Source organism: Macaca mulatta, chromosome 4, assembly GCF_049350105.2.
Source record: "Macaca mulatta isolate MMU2019108-1 chromosome 4, T2T-MMU8v2.0, whole genome shotgun sequence".
Classification (NCBI taxonomy): domain Eukaryota; kingdom Metazoa; phylum Chordata; class Mammalia; order Primates; family Cercopithecidae; genus Macaca; species Macaca mulatta.
Genome location: NC_133409.1, coordinates 23,859,876 through 23,886,406, shown reverse-complemented (window position 1 = coordinate 23,886,406; position 26,531 = coordinate 23,859,876). Strand labels below are relative to the sequence as shown.

At 39.4% G+C, this 26,531-nt stretch overlaps 2 protein-coding genes across 3 annotated transcripts in view; one reads left to right on the top strand and one right to left on the bottom strand.

The window, feature by feature from the left end:
- MCM9 (minichromosome maintenance 9 homologous recombination repair factor) overlaps positions 1–26,531 on the top strand; it is a 122,664-nt gene that overhangs the window by 15,942 nt on the left and 80,191 nt on the right. For both annotated transcript variants that reach the window (XM_077999315.1, XM_015137519.3), the window contains exons 5-7: positions 1,338–1,538; positions 5,619–5,744; positions 7,298–7,417. In XM_077999315.1, the coding sequence (XP_077855441.1) occupies positions 1,338–1,538; positions 5,619–5,744; positions 7,298–7,417 (447 nt within the window). The remainder of the gene's footprint in view (positions 1–1,337; positions 1,539–5,618; positions 5,745–7,297; positions 7,418–26,531) is intronic.
- On the bottom strand, positions 9,694–25,889 carry ASF1A (anti-silencing function 1A histone chaperone). The gene is given in 4 exon segments (NM_001194486.1): positions 9,694–11,943; positions 13,544–13,720; positions 18,780–18,895; positions 25,441–25,889. Coding segments are annotated over 4 exon segments (615 nt in total). The 5' UTR covers positions 25,550–25,889; the 3' UTR covers positions 9,694–11,730.

The following is a 26,531-nucleotide window of genomic DNA, read 5'->3' as shown; positions in this document are numbered from 1 at the left end:
GTTATCCCCAATCATTTTTACCTAGAAATATGGGGTCAGACAATATAGTAAATGATCATCATTCCTGACTGGGTTTGAAAATCATTAACTAGTGGCTTAGGAAAGATCTTGGAAACTTGTAAAGCACTTGCTTAATGTGTTTGTAACCATTTAGTATGAAGTTACCTTGAACTAGAAATGTGCCTCTATTCTGTGAATTGGCACCACCAGTTCCATGCATTTAGCATTTTCCTTTAGGAAATCAAAAACTATGCAGATTACTCATTGAAATTTAGAGAGTAAAAGGCATTTTTCATCAGCACATATCATATACTTGGCACAAAGGCTTGGAAATGAAGAATTGCCTGTTAGTTCTGAGACAGTGTTTATTATGCAAAATATAAATACCAGGATTGGGGTTGGGGCATGTCCAATACCCTGTGTTCAACAAGATTAAAATTTGGGGGGATCAGGATTATGATTTTTTTCATGTTTGTTTTTGGCCCACTTTCTCCAGTACCAAAATATCGAATGCCAAACATTTGTATATACTTGTTAACTGATGCATTGCATTGTATGTTGTAATAAGTACAGATGGCAATGTTAGGCGAGTGTGCCTATAAACTACCCAGGGCCTCGTCGGAAAATCTATAAAAGTTGCTTCTCCCTACCAGGAATGGTGGGAGAGTTTCCTCAAGTAGGAGAGAACCATCAACAAGGAGCAAGCAGGATTGTATCCTGTGCTTTCATACTTTGTGGGAAGGAGCTTTGAAGTAGAACGGGTATTTATTCATTTCTTAGTTCATTGTTTCTTTGGTTCATTAAAAAAGATGAGGGTCAGTGAGTAGAATATTAACAAATGAGTTAAGTAAAAATGAACGTGTAAGAAACCCAAGCTACCTGCCAGTCATCACAAGGTTGTCTCTTTTCCTGACTCCAAATTACAGTTTATTTAACTTTCTGGCTGCAGTTCCCACATCTCTTCTCTAAATGAGAGCTAAATGGTTAGAGACTCAGAGGATGAACATTTCACCCAATGTAACTATGATGAATGAATCATCCAGTGAACTATTTTCCCAGTGAAAAGTAATGATTTGGTATGATTACCATGTAGCAGGTTATGAAAAATAGGAAATACTGACTTCAGCTTTTCACTTTACAGATACAAATGACTGTGGGGGACAAAAGTCAATAATCTGGGGTGTTATTCTGCCCCTAAATTGTTTTCTGGATGAGTGTACACATTGTAAACTCTAGTAAGGGAGTGATTTATTTCTAATGTCTGGTCCTTTGTCATTTTGAGTCTGTGCTCAGCATGCAGGATGCTACCACTGGACTCACTTGGTGCTTTTTCCTAGGTGATGACCTCACTATTTATGGGGTTGTAATGCAACGGTGGAAGCCCTTTCAGCAAGATGTGCGCTGTGAAGTGGAGATAGTCCTGAAAGCAAATTACATCCAAGTAAATAATGAGCAGTCCTCAGGGATTGTCATGGATGAGGAGGTCCGAAAGGAATATGAAGATTTTTGGGAATACTATAAGAGTGATCCCTTTGCAGGTTTGTGTTTAAGGGCTAAAACTGATTATTATTAATGGTATTACATGCAGTGGTTAAATATGATGTCTGTGATTTGACAGTCTTATATGCCGCATAACTCGATGGCTGAGTTTAAAGGGTAGGATTAGTGAGTACCTCTAGCTCTAGTCTCCTTTTGAAGCCCTTTTCTGCCATACTCTTCTATTTAGCAAATTGCCTGGAGATATTCCACTTCTAACTATTATTTTAAACACCTCATACACTGCCAAACAATTTCAGAGTTTCCTATCATATCAATTAAAAATATAGTTCTTTAAAAGACAAAACTCTTCCTATTATGAACCCTCATCCAATTAAAGCCATTTTTCTCTTTGATGTATTTTCCATAATAAAGATAACTTTACCCTATTTTGGCTGGAGATTTTAAAATAGGGAATAACTAGGAAAAAGATGAGAGATAGAAGATGCAGACAATAAGCTTTGTCATCACAAGCAAAAATTTGGACTGTGACATTCAGGTATAATTACAAAGAATAAAACATCACAGCCATTGGGCTTGTAGTGTATTTTATTGATAAATCCCGAGTGTATAAAGTGCCAGTTAAATCTTCAAGTGCCTGTTTTCATTTCTCCATAGAGACATCTTCTGAGAAAAAGAAACTGAAGCCAGGAATAGACATTTCTAATAACACTCCCCTCAAATCTAAGAGAGATTGATTACCTTATTCTTAAATCACATGCTATATTAGATAGGTATTATTTTAAAAAATAAGGCTTCTGGCTGGGTGTGGTGGCTCATGCCTATAATCCCAGCACTTGGAGAGGCCAAGGTGGGTGGGTCACTTGAGGTCAGGAGTTTGAGACCAGCCTGGCCAACATGGTGAAACCCTGTCTCTACTAAAAATACAAAAATTAGCCAGGTGTGGTGGCGTGCACCTCTAGTCCCAGCAACTTATGTGACTGAGACAGGAGAATTGCTTGAGCCTGGGAGGCAGAGGTTGCAGTGAGCCAAGATCACGCCACTGCACTCCAGCCTGGGTGACAGAGCGAGACTCTGTCTCAAAAAAATAAAAATTAATAATAATAATAATAATAAGGCTTCCATTTCCCTAAATAGGAACAGTTTGCTTTTATTTTATGGGATTTTTTTGTGTGTGCGTAAGTGTGTAGCACATTAGTAGCTCCTGTTCTTTTATCTGATCTGTATAGAAAGAAGCAAATGTTCTCTACATTATAAATTTATGAAGCAGGCACTTTAAGAATCATATATTTTTAAATGATTTTTAAAATTAAAATGCTTTCCTTTTTTTTTTTTTTTTTTTAAAGTAGATGAGGTTCTCACTATGCTATATTTCCGAGGCTGGTCTTGAACTCCTAGGCTCAAGTGATCCTCACACCTCCATCTCCCAAAGTGTTGAGATTATACTGTGCCCAGCCTGAACAGCCTGAAAATGGTTTCTTAGGATTCTATCCTTATAAAAATTTGTAACTCTTCCTTGGACCACTGTTATTTATTTATTACAGTGTCTCAGCTCAGTTCTACCTCTTAACAATGAAGGGAAGGCCATCATATGGTACTCTAACTAGATCTTCAAACGCGCTTTGTGCTGGCAATTAATCTGTCTTGTTTTAATTAGGCTACTGTTGCATGAGCCATTTATTGGATAAAAGGCAGAAGTAAATATAATAATCTTGTGAGAAATATAAGTAGGAAGATAGCAAGAAAATGAAGCAATATTTCTCTTGTTAGTATGAATGAATTCTCTCTTAGTTTCCTATGGACCAGCACCAGTGCACTGTATTCCTCAATTTCAGAGTGTTGGTGAGTGTGTTGGAGGGAGGAGAGGTGAAGTTGGGAAGGTGTATCCAACAGAACATCTTCATTTTGCTAGTCTAAAGCTGGAGAATGCTTCGCTGCTCAGCACTTGAAGGTTGACTTGCTTAAGACCTGATCCTGTGGGTACTGACTAGAATGAACCTAGGGGCCTTATTCTGATCTGCTGTGACCTGAGGGATTCCTTGACCCTGGTGCTTAGATGTTAGATAGAAACCCAGATGTAAGGGTTGGAGTGTTTTGGGCCATCTGAACCCACTTTGGGGGTGACTGACGTATCTTTACTTCTGAAATTACTGAGGGCCTACTAAGTTCTCTTCATTGAGATGACTGAGGACCACACAAGAGTAGATAACTAGGCCTTTGCCACACTATTGACATGGTCTAGAACTAGAAATTTGGGAGGGAGGTGAGGATGGGGAAGGTATTGGTGCTAATGCATTTTCTTCCATGATACAGCCATGAGAGCTTCTGCTGCCATGATCCAAGGAATCAAGCTTTTCAACTTAGACAACAAATTTAGGATAATGGCCCTTCCTTTTTGCTTCTCTCTGGGACCCCAGTCCTACCTTTGTAGTCTTTTGTGTTGACTACAGCGTGAGGAAATCTTTAGATCAGAAAGATGCACAAGTAATACAGGTAATAAAATAGCTTAAGTAGTTCTCACTATATGCCAGTTATTATTTATCTGTTGTACACTTATCAACTCCCTTAATCCTCAACAATTCTGTCTTGATACCATTATAATCTCCATTTTACAGATAAGAAATGGAGGCAGAGGTTAAGAAGCTTGCCCAAGGTCAGACAGTTGGTCATTAATAGCACTGGGATTTGTATCCAAACATGACACCAGAGCCTGTCCACTTACCACAGGGATATGCTTCCCATCTGCATGTTACTCAGTAAAATTGGCTCTAAGTTTTGGCTTATGTAACTCTCAGATCAATTTGCCTACTCTTGAACCTGTTTGTTGGGGCTATTTCTTCTTTCCTTCCTTGTGTAATCACTAGATTCTGGTCACAATTTACCTACCTGCTGTCAAGTCTTACCTGCTTGGATTCCTGACCTTTTCTCTAGGCTTTCTACTTCGAAACAGGGAGGGATTCCTTTGGCAAATAATAAACTTTCTGGATTTACTAAATCTTCTGGTTCCTTTTTTACTAAAAGATTTTCTTTCTTCACCATTTCTGCCATCGCAGGCCACATCATCATAGATTAGTTGCCACTGAATCAATGTTGATTCATTACAAAAAGTAGCCTTTATGTATAGGGCTATAAGTCATGGAAAGGCTCAGGAATGGCTTGTTGGAATTCCATAGGTTGATTAGGCCAATGACTGAATGAAATACCTGCTTTATTCATGGAAGAGAAAGGCAGATTCTCAGATTTGGTGCATTATTTCTGAAAACAGAACCCCAGACAGTGATATTCTTTTATTCAAAGCACATGATCAGAGGAATTCAAGATCTCATGCTTACACTGCTAGGGTTGTGGTGTGCAGTGATTTTCTCAATGCCTCGATGCCCCTGTTACTTTGTTCCAGATGAAACAGAATTTACCAGAATGCTCAGAGCAAATGCTGAATTGACTTGGAGGGTGGATTTTTTTACTTATTTCTTCTTCTACCGTTGGAGAAGCTTCATGAGCTCCAGCTACCTCTGTATTTAAAGATTACTGACTTGTATGATCTGACTCATTATTTCTGAGATTGAATGCCTTCCTTTTATTTAGGCAGTGGAGTAATTTTACTGAAATTACCACATAGAAAGTACATACAGTGGCTCATACCACTCATAAGTGCTGGGTGGTAATCCCAGCACTTTGGGAGGCCAGTAGGAAAGGATCGCTTGAGACTGGGGGTGAGACCATCCTGGGCAACATGAGACCACGTTGCTCCAAAAAAAAAAAAAAAAAAAAAAAATTAGCTGGGCATGGTTCTGTACAGCTGCCATCCCAACTACTTAAGAGGCTGAGGCAGAAGGATTGGTTGAGCCCAGGAGTTTGAGGCTGCAATGAGCTATGATCACGCCACTGCACTCCAGCCTAGGTGACAGAGTGAGACCCTGTCTCAAAAAAATAGGACATTTTGAACCAAAACAAAGTTATTTCCTCCTTTAATCCTGTTAGTCATTTGGAATTGGACCTCCTGATCATTTCACATAATAGAGTATATTTAAATGAGGATGGTCAGATAGGAAAGGAAAGGAAATTTCAGTTGGGGTTTCTTGAAAATTATTGCTGATTTCTGATCTTTCTGCTTTTCCTAGGAAGGAATGTAATATTGGCTAGCTTGTGCCCTCAAGTGTTTGGAATGTATCTAGTAAAGCTTGCTGTGGCCATGGTGCTGGCTGGTGGGATTCAAAGGACTGATGCGACAGGAACACGGGTCAGAGGTTAGTACCTATTTAGAAATTTTGAGTAATATTGACACATGGAGAGAAGCTAGAACTTTTTCTTTCCTGAATAAAAACTGCTTGTTGGGTTTTATTTTCCAATTGTAATCTTATAAAGCTGACAGTTGTCTGAATATCTCATACTTAGTCTAGCATCTATATATTGGAAGCTACTTTATAGAGTTCCAGAAAGACTGAAAGAAGTTACATTTTTCTATGGCATATACTTTTACTATAGCCTATAAGAATGCCACAAAATAAAATTGTTTCTTTACTGTGTTTTTTGTTGGATCCCCGGTCTGTTTTCAAAAGGAAAAAGATTAGAAATAGTGCATTTTAATGTCTCCAGTCAGTGTCTCTCCATCTGTGGCTGTCACTGTGTTTCTCTTAGACTGCTGCTTTCAGTCATCTGCCTGCTGATTCCCCTTCTGCTGGTAGATAGCAAATGTGCCATCTGCCATGGGGTGCTGCTGCAGGTCACACCTTCAAGAAAAGATTACTCTTAAGTGTATAATTATGTCCAGATGGCAGAAAGCTCTTTTGCAGCTAACACACTTAACCAGAGTCTGGCATACGGGTTATTATGTCCCCGTATGTGGGCCATAATAACCAAAAATTAGACCAAAAGACTAAAAGGACATTATTATAAATCAGGCTGTTAGTAGAGACTCGAAAACCATATAGTACAGTGTAGAATAGTAAGTATAAGGTGTACTTATATGTTTTGATCACCTACTGTTTTGCAAGGCACTCTGCCAAATGTTGAGCTTAAATAGGGGTTTCCTATTAATGTATTTAGGAAACACTTGAGTATTGCTGAATAAACTTGGTCAGTGAAATGATATGTACCACATGATATGCACATGTTATTTATGCTACATTTGCAAAATGAGTACTTATTTTAAGATACATATTTCACTAAGTTACTAAATGAACTTTTCATAAATGAAAAGGTCTTAACTGTTAGAAACATAAGTAATTTGATATTTATAAAGTACTTGTAAAATCCCTAATACTTCTAAGTGCTTAAATAAAAATAGAATAAAATACTCATATGACTTGTATGCAAGGATTTAATCATAGTAGTTTGGTATTTAAAAATAGAGTAAATCAGAAACTTTATAAGCCAAAAAATTGTTTATTTGTTTTTGTAGAGATGGAGTCTTGCCCAGGCTGGTCTCACATTTCTGGGCTCAAGTGACCCTCCTGCCTTGGCCTCCCAAATGCTGGGATTACAAGTGTGAGCCACCACACCTGGCCCAGATATTTTTTAAAATGTTAAACGTAGGCCTAAACATCTGGAAATAGCACATAATTTATTAATTTAGATTCTGTGTCACATTTAGTAATCAATTAAGGATTGTTATGTTTATGACAGTTAACTTTCTAAAGATTTTCTAGTTAAATCCTTTCTCAAACAACCCTATGGAAAAGTACACAGTAAAAACACTGTAAAATTTTGTTGGCATTCCAAATGGACCATTTTCTAATTATTCTTAGTTCATGGGCCCTTTTATAGAAATTTAAAACTTCACATTTTTGCTTTTTCCTAGGTGAATCTCATCTTTTATTGGTTGGAGATCCTGGCACAGGGAAATCTCAATTCCTCAAATATGCAGCAAAGATTACACCAAGATCTGTGCTGACCACAGGAATTGGATCTACTAGTGCAGGTATTCTATGTGACAATTTCAAGTAATGTAACATTACTTCAGAAGTTAACACAATGTTTTTTTCTAAGGGAAAACTACCTATAATGGGATAAATTCCAAGCTAATATTTAAGTTACTGCTAAAAATGGAAGGAAATATGCAATGTTATTTTGGTGGCTCTAAGAAAATATCTTGAAAGCTCCACCTTCACTTTGCATCTTAGTTTTGAACAATCCTATTCAATTTTCTCCTTCTCTAGTGATTACCTTCATACTTTTATGCAGGAAACAGTCCATATCATCTGGCATTTTATGAAGACTCAGCAACCAGAATGTTAGACTAAAGAGGGGGATATTTCACTTTACCAAGTAGATAGATGGCATACAGCTTAAGGCATTTTCATGCTTATAAATCTAATAGGCAACAGTAGCGCCTACTGAAATTTCTTAGGTAGGGAATGTTTATTAGTATTTGGAAAATGTACTTCCATCATTGCAATGTGGAGCTTCATTCATAAGTTGTAATGATTCTTTAGCAAGTACATTTAAAAACCTTTGCAGGTAGAATGTCAAGATTTGATTATAAATAAAGTGACCTAGCGAATTTAGAAAAAAAATATTAAAAAAAAAAATGTTTGGGCCGGGCGCAGTGGCTTACACCTGTAATCCCAGCACTCTGGGAGGCTAAGGCAGGCGGATCACGAGGTCAGGAGACCATCCTGGCTAACACAGTGAAACCCCGTCTCTACTAAAAATACAAAAAAATTAGCTAGGCGTGGTGGCAGCGCCTGTAGCCCCAGCTACTCAGGAGGCTGAGGCAGGAGAATGGCATGAACCTGGGAGGCGGAGCTTGCAGTGAGCCGAGATCACACCACTGCACTCCAGCCTGGGCGACAGAGCGAGACTCTGTCTCAAAAAACAAACAAACAAACAAAAAGTAGGTTTGATGCTATTTTGTATTTTTACAGTTTTGACTGGGTGATGTTTCTGGTCTTCTAAAAACAGACTCTTGGCTTCACACATTTTAAAAGTGTTTGCTGCTTGTTAAGGAAGTCAGATTAACTTCCACTGGCCTAATGAATGCTCAAATTTCTAATGAGAAACTTACACTTTAAAATTTATCATACAACAGAAAATGGCCCATTAATGGTCCTATATAAGTGGAAAACTGTTATTAAAGGGGTCTCAGGTTTTGAAATATAAACAGTATATTAACCATCGACAAGAATGGATCTTTGGAATTGAGAAGAGTAGACAAACTTCAGGATACTAGGCACGAATATATAAAGAACATTTCCCATGCATTTTAAATCCGTATGACCCAGTGTTCTAAGTTCTGTATAAAATGACACCAACAACAAATAAAGACGCTCCCCAAGTAATTATGTGGAATGTTTCCTAAGTAATTATGTAGAGTGTCAAGAAAATCTAGTGGATGACTGGTAATTTCAGAGTATTTGGGCAGTTTGACAGTGAATTGCTGCTGATTCACTGGATTAGTGAATTAGTATAAAGTGTATTAGCACATTTCCTCCTTTTTAATGCAAAGATCATAATCCAAATATGAGAGAACAAGTATAGGGAATATAAATTTTATAGTTGCAGAATAGTTATTGCTACTTCTGGTCTACCCAAAGGGCCAGACTAGCCTTTCTTCAGATTGTGTATTGCAACCCATTATAGAGATGTAAAAGTCAATTCAGTGGGTCAAAACCAGCACTTTCAAAGTGAAATACAATAAAAAATACCAAAATACTGCATAGTAAAGGTGCACTAAGGGTGCACTAAGGGTGTGTTTTCATGAAAATTTTTAACATAAACTTTTTATGGAGTCGTGCTTTTTTTCGCTCTGTTGCCCAGGTTGGAGTGCAGTGATACAATCTCGGCTCACTGCAACCTCTGCTTCCTGGGTTCAAGTGATTCTCCTGCCTCAGCCTCGTGGGTAACTGGGATTACAGGTGTGCACCACCACACCTGGCTAATTTTTGTATTTTTAGTAGAGACAGGGTTTCACCATGTTGGCCAGGCTGGTCTTGAACTCCTGACCTCAAGGGATCCACCCGCCTCAGCCTCCTCAACTACTGGGATTACAGGCATGAGCCACTGTGCCTGGCCCTAACCTTTTTGTACCGTGGATTATGGTAAAAAGTTTTGATAACTGCTGCCATAGACATGCTTGGGAAAGCTAGAAACCCCAAATCCTAAAATTAGATGGTACAGTTATATGGGAGCCTAAAGTTGTATAAGGCTATGAATGGGCAAATAAATGCATGCATACTTCTTCAGACTTCTGTAATGTTTTCTCAGCCCAAATAATACCCTTATTGCCTCCATCTTAGTGGCATAAGTCATTGGTTCATGTTTATATTCTCAGGACACAGCTATTTACTATGATAAAAAGGGTGGAAAACAGTTCTTCAGATGTAGTATCGGTAAATGAGGCTAGACCAGAGGGGGAAAAAAAAACAACCTATGTGCTAGTTTCTTAGTTTCTAATGTTTGAAGTCTAAATCTATTTTCAGTCATTAATTTAATTCTTAAGAGTGATAAAATTTAAGATAACAAAAGGTAATGGTTTGCATGTCCCAAGCTTGAGTGAAAATTGGTTGTCCATTTACAAATTGATACAAAAACCTAACCCTTTGATGTCACTACAAATAGATTGTTATAATTAGAATAAAAACTCAGCAGTAAATGGCTTTATTTGGTGATCTGGCTATATATGCTTTATTTCTAATAAGCACATGTGTTGTTCCTTATTATATTAACCACTGAGCTCTTTGTTGGAAAGTAATGCTTTTATTTTCATTTTAATATTTTAACATTTTTCTTTTAATTGCAATTAGACAAATGAGATTTTCTTTATATAGTTTTAACAGTCAAGTATTTTACTTTTAAAATCTATGAACTAGTTAATGGACAATATTTTAATAATCTGGTATATTAAATTCAAAGTTTAACATCTGGCAAAACTTTTGCTTCACAAATTCACTTTTTTAGAATGATAGGAAATATATACAACTCAGAATCCGTATTTAGACAAATGCCCTTTTCCTTTCCTCAACATAAAAGCTTTAAAAAGTGCAGTATAAAAGTTTTAGATATGAAGGCACTGCATAACCTGCATCATATGGCTGTCTTGCTTAGCTGCAAGAATAATGAAAATATTCTACCCTTAATTTTATGGAGCATAAGAAAATTTTTGAGGAAGGACTTAACTCTCAAAGAAAAAGAAACCTTTTACTCCATTTAGTTAATTAATTCCTTTCCAAGATTGCTTTTCAAAAACTTGTTGGAAAAGCTATCTAGAGTACGTCAACCACAAATATGCCTGATCTCATTCTGCATGAGTGTCAGAGGAAATGGGGAAGAGTACTACAGGTGTGAAAATATATATATTTCCAAAATAGTAACATATCTATTATGATAAAGCTAAATATACCTTTCTAAATCCATGGTTTTTATATAAATATTGCCAATAACATGATCTATTAAAAGAATTTTTAAAGTTCACGGTATTTTTAGAAATCAAATAAACAAATTTGAGCCATTATAATCTCCTATTCTTAAACATAGGGAGTTTGTATTTTCTCCCAATACTGTATTTGGTCTTAAATTCATTGGGCAATAATGATGTATGATTCAAGAAATGCTGATATTCTGAACTCTGTTATAAAAACAAAAACCATAGCCAGGGGACCTTTCAAACAATTAGCCATGTTTGTTATTTTCTTACAAAGCAAATCAAATGCTCTCCAACATCACATGAACTATAATAGTAGCCATAAGAGGCTTCATGGTGGCTTGGAAAATTGGATCCTCAAGTTCTTGGTAGCATATAGTTGATTTCAAATCCCCTTTTTAAGGACATGCCAAAAAAGAATGGAAATCTGCCCCTTAAATTAAAATGATACTGTATGTCTTCACGGGAAGAAACATTTTAGTTGAAGTAAACTTTGTTCTTTCAAAGGCCAGTAAAATAGTTGTCCAAAGATTTTGTCCCGGAGGCCAAGACATCTTTACAACCTGGTCTAATGATTCATGTTTCTTTATAAGTGCTTTCATTACATATACAGGAGAAGAAAATAATATATATGCTTTAATCAGATTAGTTTCAGAACAAATAAAATAACACATTAGAGAAAAAAATTACTTAAAAATAGTTGTATTTATATTCCACAATTTGTTCAAATACTGGTTTTCTTATAAACTTTCTACAGGATGTTTTTAAACAAATTCTTCACATTGTGTTTTGACTATGTACTTACGGAATTTCAGGGAAATAGTTCTGTGTATTTTTAATAGCTTAATTTGTACTAAAGGGATGGTAGGTGGTCACATGCAGTCCATGTGGGATTCTAACATGACATTTAGTGAGTTTTCTGATGTGGACCATCCCTTTGATGCTGAAGGTAATGCATCTGTTGAAAGAAGTGACTGTAGATTTGGATTACTGCTCTCTGCATCTTCCAGTTTTTCTGTGTTGTCTTCCCAATTAATGTGGAATCTTGTGACCCTGGGATTAGATGCCAAAATATTCCTTTGAAGCTAGAGGAAAAAGGAAACATCCAGATGGTAAACACTACAAAAGTTAAATCACCATATACAAATAGGAGCTTACTAAAATGGTTCCTGTTAGTACTTCTAAAGGGCTAAGTTCATATACAAAGGTATAATTCAAGTTAAGTACCTTAAATATAACTAATAAGGACTAGGGCTGTAGCAAAGAAGTTATTTTAGACGAACAGAAAAAATATACGGAGAATCTGAGGGGATTCGTCTGGCTTTTTAACTACTTAACTCCTATACTTCTGTTTTCTAAAAGAAAGAATCTCCTCTTTTTTGAAAGTGAATGCTTTAGAAGATGCTTTATTTAACAAGCTACTATGTTGTTTAGATATGTTTTCAAGGAAAATGAAAAATTGTCAAATACACCTTATTATTATTAATGGTTTCCTACACCTTTTAAAGACAGCTCATTCTTAGAAACAGTCCCGTTTCTTTTCTTTTGTGCTATACAAGGTGCTTCAGAGATAACAAATTGGATCAATGGAAGGTACCACAACAAGGGTGAAAAATAGTTCTGCCTTATTATCAGAAAGGAGAACATGAGAACATTCTATTCTGTTGCCATGTAATTTTTCTGGCATGGTCTGGCAGATAGAGTGCCATGTTCAACTTCATTTACTGTGTACTCTCACAAAATCACCAGTTACTAAACTGTTATAGTTCCCAGTGAAAAATCAAAAAGTACTAAGTATCTTTAAGAATGCTGAATCATAGATTTCATCTTCTCACTCAGAATTTAAGCTGTTTTCAGTTACCAGAAATATTTAAGACCATTAGTTTAACTTCTAAGAATAGCAGATAAAGCATGTAGGTGTTTTGAGATAACTGTGTTCATAGAAAAAACAAACACAAAACTTTCTCTCACAATTTGGGAAGAGTTATACACAAAAATATCATCACTGAATAATTAGTACAACAAAAATGAATTTGTATGTCCTAAAGGTTGAAATGAACAGAATCATGATGGGAATAATCAATATGGCAAATGCTATACAGAAAGCCATAAACAAAGGCTTATCTCTTACAAGAAGTACTTTCGCTGGGCGCGGTGGCTCACACCTGTAATTCCAGCACTTTGGGAGCTCGAGGTAGGCAGATCACTTGAGGTCAGGAGTTCGAGACTAGCCTGGCCAACATGGTAAAACTCCGTGTCTACTAAAAATACAAAAATTATCCGGGTGTGTTGGTATACACCTGTAGTCCCAGCTACTTGGGATGCTGAGGCAGGAGAATCGCTTGAACCTGGGAGGAAGAGGTTGCAGTGAGCTGAAATCACGCCACTGCACTCCAGCCTGAGCAACAGGGCAGGACACTATCTCAGAAAAAAAAAGAGGTACTTTCATTTTTCTAAACCATCAGAAATGCTCAAGGTGTCTGCCTACATTAATTACTAATGACTCATCTGAAGGTAGGGTTTAAAGTCATCCGCGGTAATGGAACAATAATTAGTTGCCCAGTTGGCATAAGGATCTCAGATTTATCTCAAAGCTATTTTAATAGTATACTATGAAATTGCAATAACAACTGCTTTAAAAATTGCATAGTAAAAGTAGTTAAAAAGGAATAGTAAGAACATTACCTTAGAAAAGTCTGGTTTTACTGGCGGATTTTCCCTTAATTCTGTCTCAGTATATTCATTATTTACATAATAGCCAACTCTAATAAATTCTTGTCCTCGATAGGTACAAGTAATTAGCACAACAGTTACGCCTACTGCATCTGCATCTGGAATGAGTCCTGGATTAGGTGCATCAGCCTAGAATAAATTAAAAAGAAAAGAAACACACACACACAAAAGGCTGTTAGTGGCAGGCAAGACTGGAGTTTGTTACCTAGAACTATCAGTTGAGGACGCAACAACAAAAACTTGGAAATCATACTGAGAAGGAAAATGCTCATTTTTGACTGACTAGTAATAAGCTGGAAAAGACAGTTCATGTTTCACCACAGCATACATAAGGACCCTCGATACTTGAAAGCATGACTACACTTCTAAAAGGAAGAAATTCTGGCTACACTGCGTGGTGATTCATGAAGGATTATACACTGTTCATTATAAAACCTTTATAGTCAGCAATTGATTTTAACCTTTTCAGTCATTATTTTCAGACCTAAATTAGTTAAGTATTATCTCCTCATAGCCTGTTGGTCACAAATGTTTATTACACCAGTTTCCCTCTCCAACCCAGGATACTTATATTCTCATACCCACTCACCCACCCCCACAGGTATTCTAATAGTAAATTAGTATAAAACTGAAAATGAGGCTGGGTACGGTGGCTCAGGCCTGTAATCCCAGCACTTTGGGAGGCCGAGGTGGGTGGATCACAACGTCAAGAGATTGAGACCAACCTGGCCAACATGATGAAACCCCGTCTCTACTAAAAATACAAAAATTAGCTGGGCTGCCGGGCGCGGTGGCTCAAGCCTGTAATCCCAGCACTTTGGGAGGCCGAGACGGGCGGATCACGAGGTCAGGAGATCGAGACCATCCTGGCTAACACAATGAAACCCCGTCTCCACTAAAAATACAAAAAAATTAGCCGGGCGTGGTGGCGGCGCCTGTAGTCCCAGCTACTCGGGAGGCTGAGGCAGGAGAATGGCGGGAACCTGGGAGGCGGAGCTTGCAGTGAGCCGAGATCGCGCCACTGCACTCCAGCCTGGGCGACAGAGCGAGACTCCGCCTCAAAAAAAAAAAAAAAAAAAAAAAAATTAGCTGGGCATGGTGGCACACACCTGTAGTCCCAGCTACTTGGGAGGCTGAGGCAGGAGAATCGGTTGAACCTGGGAGGCAGAAGTTGCAGTGAACTGAGATTGCACCGCTGCACTCCAGCCTGGCAACAAAGTGAGACTCCGTCTCAAACAAAACTGAAAATGAGATGGAAATAGCTACATAGCAGATTTTCAAAAAATATTAATAACCCTCTATTATGAATAGTTACTTTGCTAGACTCTACAATATAGTATGCTGTTTAAACCACACATAATGTGGAAACCAATGAAGGTAAAGATTGTTTTAGGCAGATGTCAAAGACCTTGTTTTAAATCAGGCTATTGTAAGGTGAACCTTGAGGAATGTGAAAGTAAATTGAGTTAGACTAGACTAAGAGCATGAGTGAAGGGCATGGTCCCATCCACCGTAGTGTGCAGGATAGTAATGAGATGACCGAATGGAAGGAGCCATAGGCTGGGGAACACAGGCAGTGATGGCTGAGGCATCTGAGGCAGCCATTCTGGGTGGTAAATGGATCAAGTCCCAGCAAATTAGCTTACCTGTTGCCAGGGCACCAAGGAATATTCCTGGGCCTAGATGAGCACGTTAGCCAATGCCTTAGCTTGGGAAAGTTGAAGACTAATGTTTACTGTATGCCTAACACAGGTAGATGATACAAAAAGGCATAAAATTGCTACCTAGTGTCCTAGGCTAAAAATCTCAGTCACGCTCACTCCCTTATCTCCTACATCTAGTCAGTCTCAGCATTTTTCATTTCTGGAGGCTGAATTCATGTCATCTCCTATCTGGAATATTGCTTAGAATTTTCTAACTGATCTCCCCAGCTGTAGCCTATCATTTGCACTGCTACCAGCATTAACACAGATCTGTTCCTTTCTCTTTGGTTTTAAAACCTCAGATTATTAAAACCCTCAGATGAGTATTCCCTTTTCTAAAGGATAAAATCTCAGTTCTTTAACTTCATTGATAAGGCCCTTCTCAGTTTGTCTCCAACCAACATCTCCATTCATACCTCCTTTAACTCCACCCTTGTTCTAGAGATATGAATTACACAGGTTCTTTAAAACTTGGTGATAAATCTTTCATACTGTCCGAGCACAGTGGCTCATGCCTGTAATCCTAGCACTTTGGGAGGCTAAGGTGGGCGGATCACTTGAGCCCAGGAGTTTGAGATTATCCTGGGCAACATGGCGAAACCCCATCTCTACAAAAACAAATTTAAAAAAGAAGTATTTCACCCCCTGTGCTTCTAACATACTGTTCCCTTGGCCTGAAAGGTCCTTTTCTCACATCCTGAAAAATTCAACTTTTAATATTTTTTGGAGCTTACATTGAGTGTATTCTCAGTGATGCCCTTTCTAACTCAGAAGGTAGAATCAATAGATTCCTTTTTTATGTGCTGATATTTCTTGTCACAAATTCTTTAAGAATGTATGCCCTGTGATCTAAACATGTTTATTTTTCAGTCTTCTCTTCTAGATGCTACGCTTTATCCAGGGCAGGAGTCCCATCCAGTTCATCTTTATAATCTCATGTGTGGCTCAGCTCTGAGCACTTATTATTTTGGAATTCATCGGTAACTCAGTTCCTGCCCCAAAGGGGTTTATGATCTCTTTGGCGAGACACCAGGATAGGGACAGCCAGCCTTGTCCTGGAGAATATGCTGTTTGTCTTAGAGATTCTACACACCCCTGCGCAGAGGGGTTAGATTACTTCCCGTGTACCCAAACGGATTCTAATATACCTGGAAGTGGGTGGAGATGGGAAATACATAATAGTTCAGTACTGCTATGAGAACTCTTCCCCCATATTGCTTCCCTTCAGTGAATTGGTTCTAGGCATGTTTCTGTTTTAAAATCTGTTGTAAATATAAAACATTTTTTTAAAAGCATTTTACAATTTGAAAAGGATTCATTTTGAGCAAATTTGAGTAGAGAAACTTGCAGGCCTTTCAAATAATTTAGGATGCAGAAGTGATGAGCAGAGATCTTTGTTTTGACTGTAGCTAGCAATACTAGGCAGATGTCTGGACATCTTCCTGGTAGCCTTTGACTCATTCAAAAGAAAGACATGTTTAACCATTTAGAGAGGCAAAATTGTGGCAGACCAGGAGATTACTATAGCAGTTTTAAAACCCAAAACAAAAGCTGTAATTTAGTCTCTTTCTGTTGATAATGGTGAATTTTGCAAAACCTTCAGGCTGAATATACATTGTGCCTCCTCCGTTCTTTTTTGCAACATGTACACTGACACCAAGGTAAAACTACGTGAAGATCACTGGCAGGAAATGCTTTTGAATACATTTTTTTCCTATAGCACTTTCAGCCAAAAGCTTAGGAGTATGCTTAATAACAAACACAAAAGATTTTCAGGGTTTGTTTCAATAACAAGGCATTTATTTGTAAGTTCTTATAGTAGCAAAAAAAAAAAAAAAAAAAAAACCAAAGGTATATCAGTACATGTCAACCCAGGTTTCTTTTACTGTATCATGAATTATCAGTAAAGTATGGGTTCCCCAGGCCTGTGGGTCAAAGCAAGTCCTGCTTTTTTATATAACAATTTCAAGAAGTTAAGAGAATAAAAATGTAGTTCTAATTATAGGAATAGGGCACTATTTATGAGTGAGTTGAGTGTACTGTTTTATTCCCCATAACATTTTAATAAGATAGAATATTATCCACATTTTATAGAAAACTGGAGTGACTAAGGGAGGAGGTTAGGCAGGTTAAGTCACACAGCAATAAACAGAGGTGTCGGCATTTGACCTGTATCTGTAACTGCAGTGCTTCCTCCTGCAGGGCATTGTGTTACCCATGTCTTTTACAGGGTTATGCACTCACACAACTTTGATTAACAGCACTTTTAATTCATATATTTAATTAGTATATTTGAGCTTTTCTTAGCTATTTCTTTAGATACAGTAAATTATTTGTTGCTTTTTAATCAAAAGTACTATGGCTAGGAAACCAAGATTCTAAATTCTGTATTTAGGACAGGGGAGGGAAAGGTAGCAGCTCTAGAGATAGCATGTGTCTAAGTGATTCTTTGCCAGTTTCTGATAGGATTATTTGACCAACAGTATTCATTTAAATTGGTCCCATCTGTGAAGTGAGAAAACAGAGGTCAGGCATAGGAAGAGTTAGATTTTCTTTCTGGATTAAGTCTTTTCAGTGAGTTCCACTTAACTGATGGGACTTTGTTGGGTTGAAATACTTGTAACAGAAATTAATAGTAGTTTTAAAAAACCTATGGCTAGTTACTCTTTGGTCTATTACAAATATCTCCCTTATAAAGAAGCATGCATAATTGAGGAATAATTGAATGGTTTCATATAGCAATTTAACATGGATTAAAAGAAATAACACTTTTGAATATAGAAGACAATGTCTGACGCCTTGGTATAGATCCAAATACTCTCAGTGGTATCTAAGAACATAATTTTTATGACTAGAACTTCTCCTCACAAATACCTAGTGGGGTAGTAAATTTGCAAAAGTAGTCCTCTATAAGATAATGTAGATTATTAGATGCTTTAGTAAACTCTGGAATGTCATTCCAATGATCCAAGACCACACATCTCTATCCACTAAACATATCTGTTAACCTAGCTTAACTACTGATTATGCTGAAATAAAGTTGTTTTTGTTACATCATCAGTTATAGTGGCTAAAACCATAAACTGAAGATGCATATTACTGACAATGCCAGTTAGTTTTAGATATTTTGAATCCATGTTTTGGGATGCTAGACAGCCACGTTGGAAGTCTGATACTTAGATGCTATTCACAGGAAGAGCCCAAAATTCACCACCCTGTGTGCCATGATACAGTATAAAGTTTACTGCAGGCTGTGCATCTCCCTAAAATAAACATCACATTAACATCTCTCAGCATATAAAACCAGGAAGTAAGAGTTCCTTTGTGACACAGAGACTGCCTAAAACAAGATGGAAACAGATTAAAAGTGAATGCAGCAGAAACAGAGTTATTTAACCCAAAAGGAAAGGGATAACAGTTATAATAGATAATATAGTCTACTTCAAAACATATGTGGCATACACATTTACCAAGATTAATCTTACCTGAAATACAAACATATGCCTTCCTGCAGGAACAGGGCCCACTAAAACAGAGTCTAAAACTTGATCGTATTCTTCACTTTCTGCAGAGCCCACATAGATAATTTTCCATTCCAAGTCTAGGGTTAAAAAACCAAAGCATTACTTCATATTCAGTAATTACATTACCAGATGACATCAAAGACCCTTTTAATGTCCACTTAGCCACTTACTGGCTGTTAGGCTTCTCATGGCAATCCAGAAAGGCAGTGAAATGCTCTTTATAAAGTTCTTACCAGAGTTCATACTTTATATCAGAGTTTCTCAAAATATTCTTTTGTGAAACACTAGTTCCTAGACAGTGCCTCACAAACAAGGTAACATAGCCAAACACTTGGGAAATGCTGTAAACCTTGAGGATTCATAAAGCACACTGGCATAGTAAATTTTCTGAGACATCCTTCAGTAAAGAATACCAGTAACATTAATCCAGCATTTCCCAAATTTATTTGGCTATGGAATCCCCTTTTTTTGTATGTCATCTTTTAATGTCCTCCTCAACACACTTTGGAAGGGCAGCCCTATACTATGTTGCAGAGATCTAAATAATCACAGAGCTCCAAAGTAGAAAAATTATTAGTAAAACCTCCCTTGTGGCTCAGAAGTAAGTGGCTTCAGTTCATCAACTGTCTAAAGGATGACGATGGGGTTTTTCCCTTATGGCACCCCCGTGTCGTACATTCTTTAAATTGGGAAGAGGAAACCAAGATCTTTACACCACGTGATACAATAGAGTATACACAGCGGAGATAGGCAGGAGGAAAAGACATTCATTCAGGTGCAACTCAAGGCGTTACATGTAATTCAATATAGTAGATTTTACTGAGCATGCTTTACAATGTGTTCTGTGAAGTGAACCCAGAGATGAGTAGAACTCTTTGGAGGAGTCTCCTGTTTAGTCGGGGAAGAAGATAACTTTGTAATACAAACCATCTCTGAGAGACCTCTTCATATTCTTTACGTATTTTGCACTGTGGGGCCTGCCTCTTGCATTCAACACACTGTTACATAAGCACTCCCAAAGGGTGAGTTTCTGGGTCACTTATGACAATCTAGTTAGTGCCATCATGTGTTGCCGTTTTTGTGTAACTGTAGATAATTTTGTTCCCTAAGTTGATAATAGAAATAGTAACGTACTGCTCATTTATATTGTATTGTAAACTACAATCAACTGAAAGGTCCTTTTTTATTTTCTCTTATTAAGTCACTAATCACTTTCTGAGGACCTATTATGTCATGGCTCTGTCCTAGAACTAGACCATTTATATTTCCAGCTTCCAGCACATTTCCAGATGCAGGGTGCTGCATCTGACATCTCCTGAGATCATCTGTTGATGGAGATAGAGAGGAAATAGACAATATAAGTATCTCATCAGAGGGAACGGCAAATACAAAGGCCAGAGGTAGGGTACACTTGGCAAGAAAAAGCAAGGAGGCCAGGGCTGGAACAGAATGAAAGCAAGGGGGAAAGCAACTAACCCTATAATTGAGGATGAGGGGAACAGCCAGATCATGCGGTTTTGAAGGCCATCATAAGGACTCTGGCTTTCACACTGAGTGGCATGGGAAGCCATCGGAGGGTTTTGAGCAGAGCAGTAACAGGAGCCAACTTTCATTTTTTTTTTTTTTTGAGATGGAGTCTCACTGTGTCGCCCAGGCTGGAGTGCAGTGGCACAATCTCCGCTCACTGCAAGCTCCGTTGCCTCCCAGGTTCATGCCATTCTCCTGCCTCAGCCTCCCAAGAAGCTGGGACTACAGGTGCCTGCCACCACGCCCGGCTAATTTTTTTGTATTTTTAGTAGAGATGGGGTTTCACCGTGTTCACCAGGATGGTCTCGATCTCCTGACCTCGTGATCCGCCCACCTCGGCCTCCCAAAATGCTGGGATTACAGGCGTGAGCCACCACGCCTGGCCCCAACTTTCATTTTAAAAGGAATGCTTTGATTGCTGTGTTCAATATAGAATGTAAGAGGACAGGGAAGAAACAGAATATTTCAACAATTGAGGCAAGAAATTATAGTGGCATGGACCTCATGTGGCCATGGGGCTGTGCAACAGTTATATTCTGGATACAATTCTTAAGATGAAAGCAGCAGGAGCCACTTTTGCAGGGGGGTGACATGGGGTGGAGGAACAATCAGGAGTTCATTTTAGACATATTTGAGATGTCTGCTATCTAAGTAGAGATACTGAATAGGCAGGATAAAAATTTGGAAACTGTCAATGATATGTTAAGCCGTAAAAATACATAGGCTTGCTCTAAGGAATGAGATTCAAGACCTCCAAAGATAAGAGGACAAATAAACAAAGTAAGTTACAAAACAAGTGGCAAATGAGGTAGGTGACCCAAAAAGCAAGTGAAGAAACTGTTTTAAGCAAGTGGTGTGAAAGGCACTGAACTAGCCAAGTGAGGATAAGACTAAGAATCATCACATAGAGTGGCTGGGCACAGTGGCTCACGCCTGTAATCCCAGCATTGTGGGAGGCTGAGGTGGCTGGATTGCTTGAGGTTAGGAGTTTGAGACCAGCCTGGCAAACATGGTGAAACCCATCTCTACTAAAAATACAAAAATTAGGAGTGACACATGCCTGTGGTCCCAGCTACTCGGGAGGCTGAGGCACAAGAATCGCTTGAACCCAGGAGGCGGAGGTTGTAGTGAGCCGAGATCGCGCCACTGCACTCCAGCCTAAGCAACGGAACAAGATTGTCTCCAAAAAAAGAGAAAAATTATCACATAAAGGTTTTCATAAATTTTAATTTTATATATAATTGTACCACTACATATAACGCCCCTGGATCCTAAGTGGTATAAATTGGCATTTGTGGACTGGCATAGGAACACAGCCATAATTTATAAACCTATTTTAGAACATACCTACTATATGCTGGGTATTAGTCCTGCCACTTCATACCTATTGTTTAAACCTCAACAGCTTCATCATATGGATCAAATTATCACCATTATGCAAATAAGTTGAGACTCTGAGAAGTAAAGTAATCTACACAAATTCATAGTTTGTACATCAAAGAATCAGAATCCAAGCTATGCCTACAAACCCCGGGCTTCTTCTGAAAAGCTAACTAGGAAGATAAGATAAATTCTTTCTAGCTCTGAAGTTAGCAGTGGAATAAGGGAATTTATTTGCAGGGGAAGTGAGAGCAGAGGCGATGGTGAGATAATCTTGCTTTAACAAGAATAGGCTGCAACTCAGGGAACACTTGTACATTGATTTTTATGTTTATGGGATGCTTGCTATAGTTACTGAGTTTTACATGCTCAGTACTTTTTTATACATGAGCATCAGTTTTTTTTTTTAAACCCAGCTTTCATTTAATTCCTCTGCCCCCTGTATTTGAGGGAGAAAAGGTAAGGTCAGATGCTTTACATAAGTTCTCAGGTGAAGAAATCTGTTCATTTATTTTAACGTTAACTTTTATTTAATCACAGTAATCATGATTAAATGATTTACCCAGCCTGAAAGTATTTCCATTTGTGGTGAGAGTGAGTGAATGAGGGAAGTCATCAAGGGAATTTTTAGCTAATTACACTACTTGGGAAGACCTGTGGTCTAGTGGAAAGTATGTAGGCTTTGGAATTAGAACAAGCTGAAGCTGGAAAGTCTGAAACACCGTGCTCAATTCTGGTATAAGTATTCAATTGAGAGTAGCTGTAATTAAGATTATATGTAAATTTAAGAATGGCAGGATGGTCAATCAAAACTTGTACAGGCTTGGTAACCATCAAGCACATCCAGCCAGGATCTCAGGCTGTCTTAACCCCTGATATAAGCCCTATATTAGAAAGAATCAAATTATGTTAAGACCAGATATTCCTCACAGCTTTTTCTGAAGCAAAGCTACAGAGCAGCTCTTAAAGAAAAGTAAATGTTTGGGGGCTATTGACGAAAGTATGAAAAATGGTGGCCAAACTCTGCTTTGAGACTTGAGGCAAAATAACTTACAAAGAAAATTCTTTTCAAAATATTCTATAGTTTGGGCTGGGTGCAGTGGGCTCACTATAATCACAACACTTTGGGAGGCAGGGGTGGGAGGACTGCTTGAGCCCAGGGGTTTGAGACCAGCTTGGGCAACATGGCAAAACTCCATCTCTACAAAAAATTAAAATATTAGCCCAGTGTGGTGGCACATTGACTATGGTCCCAGCTACTCAGGAGGCTGAGGTGGGAGGATTGCTTGAGCCCAGGAGGTTGAGGCTGCAGGTAGCTGTGTTTGCACCACTGCACTCCATCCAGCCTGAGTGCCAGAGCCAGACTGTCTCATTTAAAAAAAAAAAAAAATTCTATAGTTTAAGAACAGAATTTTTAAAAGAACTATAATATAAAAGTATGGAACCTATAAGAAGCCTTTGCTAAGTAAACTCAATTTCCTTAATCCACATAGCCTCTAGGTGGAGTATACAGGCATGGCACCTTTTTGAAAGATTCCTTTGCAGCTTCAGTATGACTCAGCTTAAAATATTTTTTAAAATACTAAATAAATGCTCAGTAATGGTGCCTAGGAAGTGAAATATACCATTGGAAATAAGTATATTTTTGATACCAGTACTGTAAAACCCTGATGTGATTCAGCTGGGTTCTGAATGGATCCCAGTTAAAAATGGAACCTGTTTTGGCTTTATGAATGGCTGGTTTCATCTATGCAATGTAAAAGCCCTGTAACGACATCCTGAGTCATCTATCTTCTTTGTTCAGAGCTGACTCCTAAAATGGAAGGCATCACTTGAGAAATACCTGTAATTTGAAGAACTTCTGGTGGTATACTTGAAAAACACTGTGGTGTAAGTTGGAATGGACCGATCAATGGTTTTTCTTTTGTCTATTTTTATATGCAGTTGGCAATAAAAAAAAAAAAAAATTACTGACTGTTGGGTGTGAAAAATGGGCCTGGTAGCTGCAATGCTTATATTAATAGTAGTATCATACAGATGACTTCAGAGTAATAAGAAAAATACCCCTAAGTGTTATCAATGGCCTATTTGAAATTATTTTAATAAATGAATCATCTTTCAAAATTTGCCCTATATATGTATGTGCATTTATACTCTATATAGGTTTACCAAAAAAAAAAAAAAAAAAAAAAAAAACCCCACAGAGGGGCACATGTTAAAGTAGTAATTGTGATTACCTAAAGGAGATAGGGGAAGGCATTGAGTACAGAGAACTGTTAACTTTATATATGCCTGTACAACTTTCTAAAAGTTTATTACAATGATATATATTGTTTTATAATTAAAATTAACCTTACATATGATACATACATTTTAGAGATTAAAAACTAGTTTTTAAAATGAAAAGTTTTACATGCCACGATTAGCCAAATCATCTTCAGAGCATTTTAAAAATACACTTCTAGTTCAAAGAAGTATGCCCCTCATCGATGAAGTTAAACTATTTCCCCTTCAAAACTGGCAAATGAAGTACTGAATTACTTTAGTAAAATATAATTAAAGCAAAGATAATTGTTGTTTTAGCTTTCTAAATATTTATTACTAAACATATTAAGAATACGTATTTTTAAGACCTTAAAATATATGTAGAAAAAATACCAGGAATTCTTGGACTGACATGAGTTGTTTACCTTAATTTCCTAGCCTACGTTTGTGTTTTATGTTTAGGGTGTGTTCTGCATCTGGATGTGGAGTTATTTTACATTTCAACACGCTCTTGAAGAAAGTCTTCTTTCAGACTATTTAGAAGGCAGAGATTAAGTCCTGGAAATTATTTAAGTATCTTATTTCTGCTCTTAGGTTAAATGTAACTTCCTAGCTCAGCTCTCTCTCTCTTCCTGAGATTAGCTTTTCGTCATTAGGGGAAAGGAGTCCACGTTGGTTGGGGAGCCTGCGCGCCAGCATCCCGGCGCATCCCGGGCACCGGCCGAAGAGGACCGGCCGAACAGGACCCGCGGCCCCCGGGGAGTGCCGGCGCCCAGCCCGCGGCGCGGAGGGGCCGAGCCTGCGCCCGCCTCCCCCGCTGGTTGGTCGAGGAAGCCAGAAATCAGCGCGAGGACAGCCTCGCTCTCCTCCCCGAAGCGGCCAGGCATGGCCAGCCCGGAGAGTGCGGCGACTCCACCGTGAGCTCTCGAGAGTTACTGCCTCCCTTTCGCCGGGGGCAGGCGGGCGAAGGGGCAAGAAGAGGCGCCGTGCGCCGGGGTCGCTGGCCCAATTCTCGACTGGGGTAAGATGGCTCCGCTCCGAACTCGCCGGCGCGACCACACGCACAGCCTCTCCCTTCCCAGCCTCCGTGCCCGGGCCCGGAGGGTCGCGGAAGCTGTTGGCGGCGCTAAGCCAGCCCGGCGCGACCCCAGGAGGCGCCGCGGGCGCGAGTGCGGGTCTCCGAGCTGCCCGCCCGCAGACAAAGCTGACAACATGGCTTCCTCCGCTCAAACAAGTTCCTCGCAAGTTGAGCCCGGCAGGCGCCTGGGCTGCGGCGGAAAGCCGCGCGCGCCTCGGCGGCCGTCGACCATCAACTTGAAGTTTCCCTCCGCAGAGCAGCCCGCGGCCGCCAGGCGCCGAACACAGCCGCCCAGCGCGAGGCCGGGCCCGGGAAACTTTCAACGTCTGCAGCCCGCAACTGACAGCCCGGGCGCACGGGCGCCGCACTCACCTTCAGACAGGTCCTCGATGCACTCGAAGGTGATCTCGAACTGGAACGGGTTGTAGAAAGGAGAAGGGTTATCCAGCACCACTACATTGTTCACCTGAACCTTTGCCATATTTTGAAAAAAACACAAACAATGGGAACTGGGGCTGGTTGCGGCACAATAAAGTCCAGCGCGCGGCCGCTCGGGAGAGCGCAGACCCCCGCCCCAGCGCCGGCCCGACGTTGTGCAGCGGCGACTTGAGAAACTTTTTTTTTCCTCTTTTTATTTACACGGGAGCACTCCACAGTGTTTTGCAGCTTTCCTATTTCACTAAACTACAGCCCATTCTGCTCTGATAAGTAGCAGCGTTGCCCTCGATTGGCTGCACCCGAGCTCTGACCCTCCTCCTCCAGCGAGGGCCTCGGCAGCCAGCAAGATGGGCTCCCGCTCCCGGAATGGACTCGGAAACTTTAACTGCGGCTCCACCTGCTGGTGTGGATTAGGACAAAGGCGGAGAACAAAGTGAGTGGAATAAGGGCTGGGAGGCCCGCGCGGAGGCCGCCGGCGGCGGCGCGGAGAGGGGCGGCGGGGGCGTGGCCGCGGCGGGGAGGCGTGGCCGCGGCGGGAGGGCGCGATTCGGCCGACGCCCGCCCCTCCGGTTGGCTTCGTGTGGGTGTTTTGGCGTTTTTTGTTTTTTTGTGGTTTTTTGTGTTTTTTTTTTTTTTTTTAATTTTTTAACGCTCTTTTTACATCATTGCAACAGCTTTGCCGGCCTTGCTGAATTTAGCAGATGAGAATCGGTGTTTACACTGGGTTAGGTTCAGCTTTCTGTGTATCGGGTAGTAGTTGGAGTAGAGAAAAAGATTGCCTGCAGGGGAAATAAATTGCATGTTATAGACCGATGTCAGCTCGAAAGGAGCAAAGCCATTTTGGAAATCTAGCTCTTGGCCAGTATCTACGTTTAGGCACGACAGCGCCGTTAAGCAACACAAAATGAAGGGCGAGGAATGATTTTCCACACACTGTGCTTGGAAAATTTAAATAGGTAACCTTTGGGCTTACACCTGGGCGTCTTCTTCGGAGTCCAGATCTGGAAAGTCCTAGAATAAGAAAA